This window comes from Centruroides vittatus, unplaced genomic scaffold (genome assembly GCF_030686945.1).
Source record: "Centruroides vittatus isolate TY-2023 unplaced genomic scaffold, ASM3068694v2 contig_4, whole genome shotgun sequence".
NCBI lineage: Eukaryota > Metazoa > Arthropoda > Arachnida > Scorpiones > Buthidae > Centruroides > Centruroides vittatus.
The window spans coordinates 3,683,500-3,696,321 of record NW_027122214.1 but is presented as its reverse complement, the minus strand read 5'-3'; the positions used below and the strand labels follow the sequence as shown (position 1 = coordinate 3,696,321).

Here is a 12,822-nt window from a genome sequence, read left to right as displayed (position 1 = left end):
CTGGCTCAATGGATGAGGTGATTAGACAACTGCTTCAGCAGAAAAATGAGGGATCAGATTGTTTAAAAGGAGAAATAAATAAATAAAAATAATAGGCCAAATACAAAAAAAATTGGTAAATGTACCTTAAAGTTGTTTATAAATACAATAATCTATACAAGAGTTCCATTACTAAAAGTGCTCTCTGTTGGAAACTGTTCTGGAAACAGGAGTGCAAAAATCTGTTTTGTCTCAGGTGCAAGCTACCATCAAGCTGGTGCCATTGTTGAACACAAGATTTGTCGTATTTATGGTTTCAGGAATATACCTACGTACAATTGCATAATGCATTGGTATTGCACATTTGAGGAAATAGGATCAATTATGAAGAGACAAACTGGTGGATGTAAGCATGATCCTGAAAAAGAAGCCTTGTTTCTGCTGTATTGGTGTGAAGTACATGGAAAAATCAATGATGGTTATTCTTAGAGTTGATTCTGCCATATACATCAATGCATCGTTCAACATCCAAAAATTTACCCTTATTGTTTATAGCACGTACAGTTCAAGCTCTATGGGTACATTTTTAAGTCCTAGAACATGTTACAGAATACCCTGTTTTATCTTTCCATCCATCAAACTAAGCACAAATGCTAGAACAAAATTCCATTCTGTAATAGTTTGATACTTTGAACAATTATTTTAGGAAAAGATCTTGAAATAAGTCTTCTACCATTCATTCTTCATGGTATTCTGGATAATGTCAAGTAACTCACTATAAATCGTATTTCTTCCAAGCAGATGAACTGATCAGGATTTTGGTTTTGTTAGCTCGAGATATATTGCTGTTCTCCAGTTCATTTGCTGTGTCCTTATTACATCCTTCTTTTTCCAAAAAATATATACATAAATAAAATATCTTCCATTCACTCTATTTGGGAATACTATAGATTACTATCTATGGAATTTCGGGACTTTGAGTATTTTATTCATATATTTTAATTTTTTCTGTAACCACTCAATGTTCCAACATCCAATAGACACTTTTAGTTTTATTATTCCACTTACTTGTCTCCAAGGGGAGATTGTTCCTTAGGTTACTAGTGTTATTCTGTTATTATTATTATCTAAGCTCTAACACTGTGTCCTCTACCTTTTCTACTTTGACACATCGTTTGTTTAATCCCTTTTCCCAACTACAGTAGAGCGTCGTTATCCGATTCAATTGGGGACTGGGGTTGGTAGGATAACTGAAAAAACGGATAACCGAAAAGTATGAAAAAATACATTATTAATATAGTATATCCTATGTAATTAGTAGGCCTATATTAGTATATCGCTATTAACCTAATTCGCGTTGAATTTTCATCGATGTTAAGCCTAACAAAATTTTTTTTTAAAATAATAATCGTCGCTATTGTATCGTTAAAAATTATTTCTTTATTTTGCACAAAATAAATACAGTACTGTACTGTATATTGAAAAATATAAAACAAAAAAATATATATTCGGATTACGTATTTTACATAAAGTAGGCCTATACATTAGAAAAAGAAGTCCAAAATTTTCTTTTGCTTCACAGCTGACACTCGTCTTTTTTGCCGCTAAATCTCGCACACGTTTTAAAAACAGCAATTGGATAGCGTCGTTAAATAAAATTAAGCCTCGTTTAAATGCTGGCCTCCCTTTCACGGTCGAGCCAGTGTTGCAAACTAAAACACGCAAAAATTTAACAAAAATGATATTAAAGTAGCCAAGACAGCGAAATATTGTAGCGCCGCATCACTAGCGGACATTTGAATTTGCCGACTAGAACGCGGTCGGTTAACCGATGTGACGGTTGATCGGGGGTCGGATAACCGATGCTCTACTGTATTGTTCTTTAAAATTTCAATTTTTATGAAAATGTTGAAATTAAAAAGTGTGTAGAAATATTTGTAAAAATATTTTGTTTGAAACTGATTTGAGGAAGTACTAGAATGTTTCTAGTACTTCCATTAGAGATAAACCACTGTAAAATATTTAAATGAAAAAATTGAACAGACAAATATAAAAAGATGATTTTCCCCCCAACAGTCACCGTGTTTATTTCATTTTGTCCAAAAGACATTCCGATGATGTGTATTTGAAAGATATATACAGTGGATCCCCGATATAACGCGCATGTTGGGCGGGAAACAGCACCCGCGTTATAAGGTGAACCGCGTTGTACCGAGCGACGCGTTGTAACGCAGTTCACCTCTTTACTTTAGCAATAATTCAAGCTTTCCTTTCACATTAAGCTTTTCATCACGCATACAATAATTAAACACTATTCAAAATGCATGCAGGAACTCAATACGCATTAACAGTAAAATGCTCTACTCACTAACGCCGCACGGACCTGTATAAACGTGTTTGAGCCTATCGCGTCGCGAACATTGCCCGTGTTATAACCGAGTGCGCGGTATAGTGAGCAGCGCTATAACGAGGGTCCACTGTATATGAATAAACCATTACGTGTTTTACCTTGTCGAAAGATCTCTACCCATATGAAAAAACACGTTTTAGAGACACGAAAACCCAAGAAATCTGTCCGATTGTACTACCTCATCACCCCTTATCACAATCTGGACAGACCCACCATCGACTCAAAGAAAGACCTTCCCGGTACCCATAGAGAGAATATTATTCCAAAGTTAAAGTTCATAAAGAACTATAGATAACTTCTCCAATATAACAAAGAGAACAATAAAAACCTAATACAAATAATATAGAAATAAAACAATAATAAACATGGATACAAGCAATTCGTTTTTACGTTTTCTATTGTCGAAAGCTAAGGCGTATTAAAAGCGTTCAGCGATTTCAAAGTGACAATATTTTGTGAAGGATTTTTTAATTTTTCAGGTAAGTACAAAAGCTAGATTTCTGGGTATAGAAATCAATTTTCGGCGATGGATTTCTTTTTACAGTTATCTAAAAAACTTTTCTGCATAGAAGCGCCTTTTGGAATTTTGGTTTAATTGGCAATTGACGAGTTTAGGCGCTAATTGGAACGTCGACGATAGTTTTTACGTAGTTATCATTAACGATCAGATCAGTTGAATTGATTACTATTTAGAAATTTGCAACGGAGGAAATGATAACGGTATAAAAACGAACGTATTTAACCAGTGGGCCGCTAGTGATTCGAATGTCGCAACTTTGTACTTGTGCAGATTCTTCGAATCTTGAGCTACGGTACGGTTACGGTATCCATGTCTTACGTTTTCCCCGTAGGATTTGTTTCACATTTCCGGCTGTTATGTTTACATAACAAGGGAAAGTATTGGAATAGTGTCAAATTTGACTCTCCTAGTTTTTATGCAGATCTTCAGGTTTTGAGATCTGAACCCAAAAATGTCAAAAAATTCCAGCAACGAGTTGCATAACTTTTCTGGCTGTCATGAGTTGTTCTCTCTCTCGTATTGGGGTTAATATGGAGGTTATTGCGTAGTCGCTTATCCTCCGAAGAGCCGGCTGAAGCTTTTTGCTTGACCATACGAAATTACTCGCGAAGAGCCGGAAGAAATTCGTATATGTCGACCCGCTTCCCTCGCTATCCGGCTGCCCCATTGTGGACCTTAAAAAATAGGCCCTCAGTGCCCACAAGGAGGAGTTTTAAAAAATTCATCTTAGATCATAATAAAACACATCAAAGATATCAAAATAAATATTTATCTCAATATATATTTTAAAAATGATATCAATTATTATAATTTTGAGCCAGTTTAAATATATATATTTTTAAATTTGTGTAAATATATCTTATTAAAAAATACAGTATGATGAAAAAAAAACATAAGTCCTAATTCAGTAGACGGCTTTTCCCAGAATTTTTCGAATTTAAATTTTGACTTCTTGGAACAATTTTTTCACGGTTGGAAAGAATCGAAAACTTTACAAAGAAATATTTTAAAATATTAATAGAAAAATATGGAAGTTTTAGTAGAAATGCTCAACCGAATATCCACGAAATTGCATTCCAACAACAAGTACACAAGAATTCTCGGCAAATTAGAGCAGAAATGTGGCTACAACAAATTTTTCATCGTCAGTTGTACGTTTTTTTATTGTAAATTTTGTTAATTTCGAATTAATAACCGATTATTTTTTTATTATTATTCAGTTTTAATGATTATAATAGCTGTATACACCGCAGTTGGTTATGGAAATGAATTTGTCTGCACTTTCACATCGATCGTCTATCCCATTTACGCTTCGTGAGTTTTAATTATAGAGTATTTACTTTCTCGAATTTCGTAGCTTTTTACGCAACAGAATATTTAAATGCAGAATGAATGAGATGCAAAGAGGAACACCACGAGATACAGAAATTATACTGATATATTGGGTGATATTTGCATTAATTTATCTGTTTGAAAATTTATTTGATTCCGTAATGACTTGGATCCCTTATTATTGGCTGATGAAGGTAAGTATTATTCTAAATTCTTTATATACAGAGTGGCTATAATTAAAGTTTCTATATTCAGAGCAGTCTGTAGCTGTAACCAATAAGTGAATTGACACCAAAATTTGTATACAGACTAAGCAAAGGACGTGGAAAAGGATTTTTAAAAATGTTCAAAAATTTCAGCTTGGGGACGCTTTGGCATATATGGTTTGGCATACGGTTTATCACGGAAACGTTCAACATTGGCAGACGAATAATTGTATTATACTGTACGTCAAAAACATCTCTGGAAAACATTTACAATCGGTTTTAGAACATACTGTTCATCACCTTCAAATTTTATACCTTAACAATGGGACACACAACGGGATACATTACTTACAGCAGTAAATGGCCTCTGCAGAAGGCATGTCCTTTACGGAACGAATAAATGCGTTTTTGGTTGTTTTTAGTGTATTTTTCTTTTAAAGTGCCCCAACGGAAATTTTTGAACTAAAATCTTTTTGCAAAATCTCTTTCCGCATTCTTTCTACATGTATACAAATTTTGGTGTCAATCTGCTTATTGGTTACAGCTACACAGTGCTCCGAATAGATAAACTTTAATTATGACCACCTTGTATTTCACATCGAATTCTATTCGTTTCACATTCAATAAATTATTTTTCAGATGTTATTCCTGATCTTCTGCTTCGCTCCAGTTTCTAATAATCTTTCATTATTTCTCTATCGAAACGTCTTGAGTGGACTGATGACAAGTATTTTAGTAGAGAAGCGCGAGGGTTCTGATTTGGATAATGAACGCTCGACAAAATCATGCGAAATGGAGACAGACAGTTGTAGACAAGAAGATTGTGGAGTTGAAAATTCCGATCAGGAGGAAGATTTTTAAGTGGTCAATGTTCGGAAAATAGGATGCGATGTATATAAATTAAATATTTAGTCATACTTCAACTTCTACATATGTTTTACAAAATTATTTTTGAATAAAAGTGATTTATTAAAATAATAAAAATACTCAATGGAAACGAATGTGACTTGGGTTTTCGTCTCTATTCATTTTTACCCACGAGGCGAAAAGAAACGTATAAAGAAGAAAAAACTAAATTTAATTATTTCATATATCACCTAAAGTTGTTAAAGAGGATAAGATTGAATTTTTAAGGTAATTTATGAGGTTCACAACATAAAGGTTATTGGAGTTACATAACCATTTAGGCAGAATGGTGTTTCTATTTACACTAAGTTACTGTATTTTATTACAGCAGCCTACAGCTAAGGTTCGGAAATCTACAGCTGTTTGTCCTTTATTTTGTCATAACGATAACCATGAGTCTCAGCTCGGAGCCATAGCTAACAAACCGCGCAGATAAGCAGCATATAACTATACTTATTTGATAACATGAACTAAAAAGAAAACCACGTTAAAACAATTGCATTTTATGAAAACGTTGCCTTTTTCAATTTATCTAACGCTTAACACCTTAAAACGAGTAAAATTAATATTATCCAAAACTAGTGAAAATTTGGCAACCCTTCAAGTCCATATCTGCTGATTTTTCAATTATTCTACCTGGCAATAGTGAATTTGACAGGCTACGCGACATATGGAGGATAACCATTTAAATAAATATATAATAAATAAATATAAATAATAAAAAACAAAAGTAAAATATAACTCGCATTTTTGACATGCCTACCATTTTTTTTTTTTTTTTTTACGTTTCGGCGGGATATATGCGGACGTAAACAAATATGGCGTCTCGAAAAGTACGCTTATTTTGAAAATGAAATTTACCGGAGATTGTTTTAATCTACGGATGAAGTGGTCGTCGTTAATAGAGAAAGGAAAATTTGTTAAATTAAGATATACTACATTCCTAGTTTAGTATAGACCTAGGAATATCAGTCGACATGGTACGATATTTAATATACTGTGTTTGACATATTTAGGAGTTTGTGCAATGGTATTTGATAGATGCGGTCGGGATGTAAGTTATGTAACAAATTGAAACTGTTGAGTGAGAAATATAATCATCAAATCTGAACATCATACAAACCTTGGAAATCTTTGATTAGGATTGCCAACTCTCCTGAATTAGCTGGAAGATGCCCAGTGTTTGGCAAAAATTTTAAAATTCTTGGACTCTTACATTGAAACTATGAAGATTTATTACTCTACATGATAAACTGTTGGGTAGTGTTGCCACCTTTACAAAATTGCTGACCCGGACGGCAGGTCGAACAGAAGTTCCTGACTCGTGCGCAATGTCATTTTACAATGCAAAGAATAACGTGCATGTCAGTTTTAAATCAGTTACAGTTAGGGACTAGGGACTTGCGTAGGAGTAACGTATGTAACCTAAATTAAGAAAGAAAGAACAGATAATTTAGCTTCATAGAAGATGTGTATGGACATACAAGCAAAAGAAAAAAAAAGGTCGAGAGTCAGGTTGCGCGTCACACGTTGGTGTAAACAGAGTAACATGGCGGAACAGCAGATGAGTTTCAGTGAGTGTGAGGTCTTTTGCTGTTCAAATGGTGTAAATTTATAAAAATATTTGCAAGAACTTTGTTTTATCGTAATTTCACAATTTCTATGAAATTCCTGGACAAAATTAATAGTTCACCCGGACAGTGAGTCAATTCCCAGACTGTCCGGATGAAAATCAGACGGGTGGTACTGTTGGGTTATATGTTAAAACAGACTAAAGAATAGGTGGCAACATTTTAATATTGCTTGAATTAAAAAACATTAAAACTCCTAGAATTTTTTTACTCCTGGAATGGAAATCTCCTAGTATCAACTTTTTTGGGTTGCCAACTTATCTTGCATCTGGAGGAATTGGAAAATTATTTTGTATATGAATCTATGCAGAGGGCTACTAAGGAAATGGGAATGCTTATATCAAACTGTTAAGTTTAATAACAAAAATACTTTAAATGCTAATTTCAGATATATGTTTAGATTATAATTCATGAATCACTTTAGGCCTTTTGGTATCAGCAAAATGAAATTGCATCTTCTCAGTTTTACATTACAGTTTAAGTATAATATGCTTAAAACATTAAAATTCAGAGTAAAATTAGAAAATAAGATTAGAGAAGAAAACTGGTTATATTAGAATTAAAAACACTAAATCTATATACCAGCAAAATTTTATAGCAATTGTTATAAAAAGTTGCTGGTTTATAGGTTTAGTGTTTTTAATTAAAAATAAGTTTATTTTATTTTTGTATGTTGCTATAATTTGGTGCAATACTTATTATTAAATTATAGTTTTAGCAATGTTTTTAATTTTTTAAAGAAGAATAAACTCAAAAGTATTAGTTTCACATAACAGGAGAATGTATAAAGCTAGAACAGATTATAGTCAATTGCTTAGAACTGAGCATTATTTTGTAGTTGCATTTTAGTGAGAAACTCCAGTTGCACATAGCAGATTTCTCAGCAGCTTCAATATGCCTTCAAACCCAGAATGTTAATTATATAGACTGTACATGCTACAGAAATATCTAGAAGTATCCCAGATAATGCCAATACTCAACCTCAATTTCTGTACTATAATAGTGCATTCTTGTTTTATCAGTGGCAAGACAATATGGTTCAGAAATTTATTTCTTTTAATAGTCCAAGAGTTGCATAATATAAAAGTCCAAGAGTTTTTCTGCTTAAAATGGTTCTTTTGATATCCATCTTTCCATTTCCAGCAAAAACTTGTTAAGCAATGACTATATTTTTCTGATATTCAGTAACCAGTCATTAATTAGGGAATCTGGCTAAATATGGTTTAAAATTTGAAAAATACAAAAAAGATCTAATAGCTAAATAACAGGAAGTTTGCACATTGGTATTTTCTATTAAGCTTATAAAGAGGATGTCCAAAAGTTTGTTACAATCTTTTATAAGTTGATAACAAATTACATTAAAAAAATTAAATCAGCCATTTGAAAGTATATTCTAAGCTGGTGGTTCTCAACCTTTTTTTACTTATGGATCCCTTTTCCTCTTATTTTTTTTGTGGACCCCCATAGATATTGCACAGAAAAAAAATCTTATATTTTTCACTAATAAAAACAGAAAGGAAAACATTCAGAAATGTCACTGTCAAATGACATGACGCTGATGGTATAAAATTCTCCTAACCCCAGCTTTCTAATCTCTCTTTGACCTTTGTCAATGAGATATATATGTATTAAATATTTTAAATAATTTATATTTTAACCCTTATGCAAGAAATGAGTAATAAAGAAATTGACAATATATATACTGTAGAAATTTAATTCTCAGTAAAACAATTGTTCTGAAGTAGAATTACCCTATAGACCAGTGGTGGCCAACTTTTGTGTACGTAAGATCTACTTTTTATCTTAAAAATGTATCACGATCAACTTGTTGTCATAAGCATAGTCTAAGTGGGTAGGAGAGATGTGAAATACATACTATGTTTATACACTGTGTTTCAGTACAAGGTGCACTCTCTATGAGTGAAGTCATAACTGCATGCATACTGTTGTGTTTGTGCGTTGCATTCGGTTACAAGTGTAATACATTAGTGAGGTTGAAGCCGAAATTTTAAACATGAAAACGTGTATGTTGGACGTTCAGTGCCGCTTTCCTGTAAGTCTAGAAGTTTGGCAATGGTGTTTGGAAAGTCAGTGGAATCATGCTCAACGTTCCAAATGCCATTGTCAAACTTCTATAAAGTGTTATCTGACTAGACAATTTGAAGAGAGAGAATTTTAGCTAAATTCCTTACTCGCCACTCTAAACTACGTTCAAGGCCTGACTAAAATTAAAATTAAGCCTTGGCATGTATTAAAAAACTGACTTTCCAAAGAAACCTTGATTAATTAAAGGAAAAAATAATACTAAGTAATTGGGTTAATTTGAAGAGCAATATATTCAAGTATGCTGTACACTTAGTATATTGTTATTTTCATTTAAGCATATGCAACAGAAAGGTTGTAACCTTGTTATATATACTCTCAGATCAACCAGTTTAAAGTGTTACTAATGTCTTATGTTAATATTATACTTAAAATTTTTATAAAAGATATTTCTAATGGGTTTCTAAAATTTTGCATTTCTTGTATAACTCCAGTGCCCCAGAGGGTACTGACTTCTCTGACATTTGCCAGAATTGCCAGATGACCAGCTCACATCTTATTACACATTACCCTATACAGTGCAGTACTTCAACACATTTCCCATGCTTTTCAACCCAGGGTTTATTTTTAACAGCACTTTTATTTCCAGGAGTTTATTCAAAGTCTAGGGTTTAATTAAGGAAATATGGCATATCATCTATCAATTTAATTATCAAATTTCTTTTTACTTTAGTATATCTTGAAATAAATACAGAATTTAATATTTTTCTATAATTAATTTCATCATTTGAAGTATCTTTCATCTTATCAAAGGTTATTAAACAGTTTACAAATTGTTTTTTGTTCTTAGTTCTTAGTTGTTGTGCTTGATAGTGGCATCAATGTTTAATTACATCCTAATGGTACCATTATAAGCTAATGACTACCTTAATTTGCTATTTTTACAACCTTATTTTGTAACAAGCTTATAATGAGAGACTTTGCTTGTACTTATTATGTTATGAATGTTTTAAGGTTAGGACAAAGCTTTTATGATGGAAAATACTGATGCACAAACTCATTAATGCTTTAATAGAGTTTAAACTATGTAACCTGTTCTGAGTATTAGTACAGTATTAATATTTTTGGGTAAGTAGCTCTAGCTTTAGATATTCTAAAAACTGAACATTCTAAATGGAACATTATTACAAAAGAACTATATAACAACCTATAACTTATTCGATGAGTATATAATTTAAAAATTTTTAAGTTACACATATAAAATTTAGAAGAATATTCAAAAGATGAATACATAAGATTTTTATTGTATCTTTAATAGGAGTGATAAATTAACAAATATATTTGATAGTTTTGATATAATTGTAAGAATGAATATATTTTTTATAACTTTAATGCTTCATAACATTTTAATAAATTATATTTTTACTAGAAGTGTTCAAGGGCAATCTAAGAGAATCATAAATTGTGCAGAAACTATACAAAGAATGCTTGAGGTAGGTAATGCATAACTTAACAATAAAAGCTTAGTTATCTGAACAATTTTCTATTAATGCTTTAACTTTTCCATGTTATTTTTTTATAATTGCATATTCATTCTATTTTTGCATTTAATATACAGACATTCCTTGAGTTTTGAACATAACACAATCCTAAGATTGATTATAAAAGTCTAGTACATACATCAGTGGCGTGCCGTGACATTTGATGACAGGGAAGCTGTGTTTCTGTAAGAAGCCGACTTCCAGGGGCAATCAGTTAATTGCGCGTCAGTGATGGTCTAGGGCAGTGGTTCTTAACCTTTTTATACTTGCCGCCCACCAAATATTTCATAGTTTTTTGTGACCCCCATTTTTTAATAATAATTTATTTTGATAATTTGATAATTTGATAATTTATCTATAATAAATTGATTTTTTTATTATTGCTTTATTTTTTATATAATAAATGTAAATCATAACTTTATTATTTCATTATCTATTTAAATAACATTCAAACTTCACAATTAAACACGAAAACTCATTAATTTTTAACAGAAAATAAAATAAGAAACATGTCAGTAAATCAATCCAATGTCGATGCTAAAACTAAACTAAAACTAAAACGCCCACTTGTCGTAAGGATTTTGCATATCTTTTGCGAAAATATTTAAATTTTCAAAGCCTACTATTTTTCCTAATTATTTTTAAAATTCCAAGCATTAATAGTTTCTTAAAATTGCTTTGGAATAAAAGAAGTAAATACTGCGGTGTAAGTAGCATATTTACATTTATTTCTTCTGTACTAACAAAGTTGTATGTAGGAAGAAATACAAAATAAATAAATAAAAACTAAATAGGAAAACTTTATCTCTCTTATTTCACTTTTCAATACGATATACGGATTATACATCAATTTTCTTTTTATTATATTCTGACGGAAATTTTGCATAATTTGGCGGCCCCCGCAAACTTCTTACGGACCCCCAGGGGCCGCGGCCCCCGCAAACTTCTTACGGACCCCAGGGGCCGCGGCCCCCCTGTTAAGAATCACTGGTCTAGGGTCCTATTCGTATTAATTTGTTCGATAAGCCAGTAAAAACTGTAGACTTCTCTAAATGTATTTTTAATATCACAATTACATTCTGAATCGCTAGCCACGATATAAGGGCTAAAATTAAAAATAAATCATAAAAACTTACTCGGTGAAATAAAATGTGCGGTGGATATACATACCTGGTACAATGTATTGTTCGATTGTATTAATATACTTTTAAAGAAAATTATAATTAAAATATAGCTTTGTAAAGAAACGTACATAAAAATAACATAAAATATTCTTTACTTTTTAAATCTTAAAACAATCCACTTAGTCAAATATCTCGATACGAGTAGCTAATGGATGGAACTAGTGACGGTCCAGGTAGGTGTGTAGTGAGTGTGTGCGTGCCAAATCCCGAGGGTGCCGATACCGGTCAATGTCGAATGCCTCTTTTGTCGCATCACTAGTATATCTCAAAGGACGCCACAGGGCTGTTGTAAATTTTAAACGTTTCTCACCGTAGCTGTAAAAATCTAACTATGTTAAACGGTTGTATAACTATGTATAGTCATTCGTTTTCTAACTGATTCGTTTTAATACCAGTTGTACACGGAAATCAGTTTCCCACTGTACTGAGTGATTGGTTCTGTTAAGCTTTTGTTGAAGTAAAATTCTGGCTCTTTCAACAGGAATTTATTTATGTCCCCATTCCCTAATCTCTTAATTATTTACTCACTTCTTAAGTAGAAATAAGTCGAAACCAGTTACTTTGTACCTGAATATCTGTAGTCTTGGGAAAACAGTGGAAAGACAAATTTTTATGACAACGGATATATAAATCGTAAATTTAAGGAAAATAAATTCTAGAGCTTTTTTTTTTGTACCATTGTATGTACTGTACGTCTCATTCATTAAATTTGGTTGTAAATGATGCTGCCAAAGTAACAGTTAATTTTTTAACACTGTACTAGAATTGTACACGTTTTTTCTGCATCCCCTTACAGATGGGACGTACTAAATCGTAATATCACCGGTTTAACATTGAAATCCGTAAGTAATATAAGATGGGAGAGCGGAATAAACGCAGAATAAATATATCAAATATTTTAATGGAGCTTTTTTAAACTCCTGTCAACTATACAGAACTATCATATAAACGTGCCAGTAAACTCCTATCGGTTGGGTTGTTATAAATCTAGTCTAGGGTGGGCAACCCTTTTTATAACATGGGCCAGAATAAATTTTACGTTTTTTTCCGCGCCGTAGTAGTTAATTGAC

General features: G+C 32.1%; 1 protein-coding gene and 1 long non-coding RNA gene across 3 annotated transcripts in view; both read left to right on the top strand.

Moving 5' to 3' along the window:
* The first annotated feature begins 3,831 nt into the window (after positions 1 to 3,831).
* Positions 3,832 to 5,423, top strand: LOC136976341 (receptor expression-enhancing protein 5-like). Its single transcript, XM_067271587.1, has 4 exons — positions 3,832 to 4,060; positions 4,130 to 4,223; positions 4,297 to 4,435; positions 5,087 to 5,423. Exons 1-4 carry the CDS (start codon positions 3,937 to 3,939, stop codon positions 5,306 to 5,308), a joined length of 579 nt encoding a protein of 192 aa, XP_067127688.1. The 5' UTR covers positions 3,832 to 3,936; the 3' UTR covers positions 5,309 to 5,423.
* A 731-nt stretch (positions 5,424 to 6,154) lies between these two features.
* Positions 6,155 to 12,822, top strand: part of LOC136976298 (uncharacterized) — a 39,431-nt gene continuing 32,763 nt past the window's right edge. Inside the window, exons 1-2 of one of the 2 annotated variants that reach the window (XR_010880907.1) lie at positions 6,155 to 6,333; positions 10,457 to 10,520. This is a non-coding gene — a long non-coding RNA (uncharacterized lncRNA). Of the gene's footprint in view, positions 6,334 to 6,725; positions 6,928 to 10,456; positions 10,521 to 12,822 lie in introns of those variants that run through there. The other variant, XR_010880908.1, reaches the window with a different exon arrangement.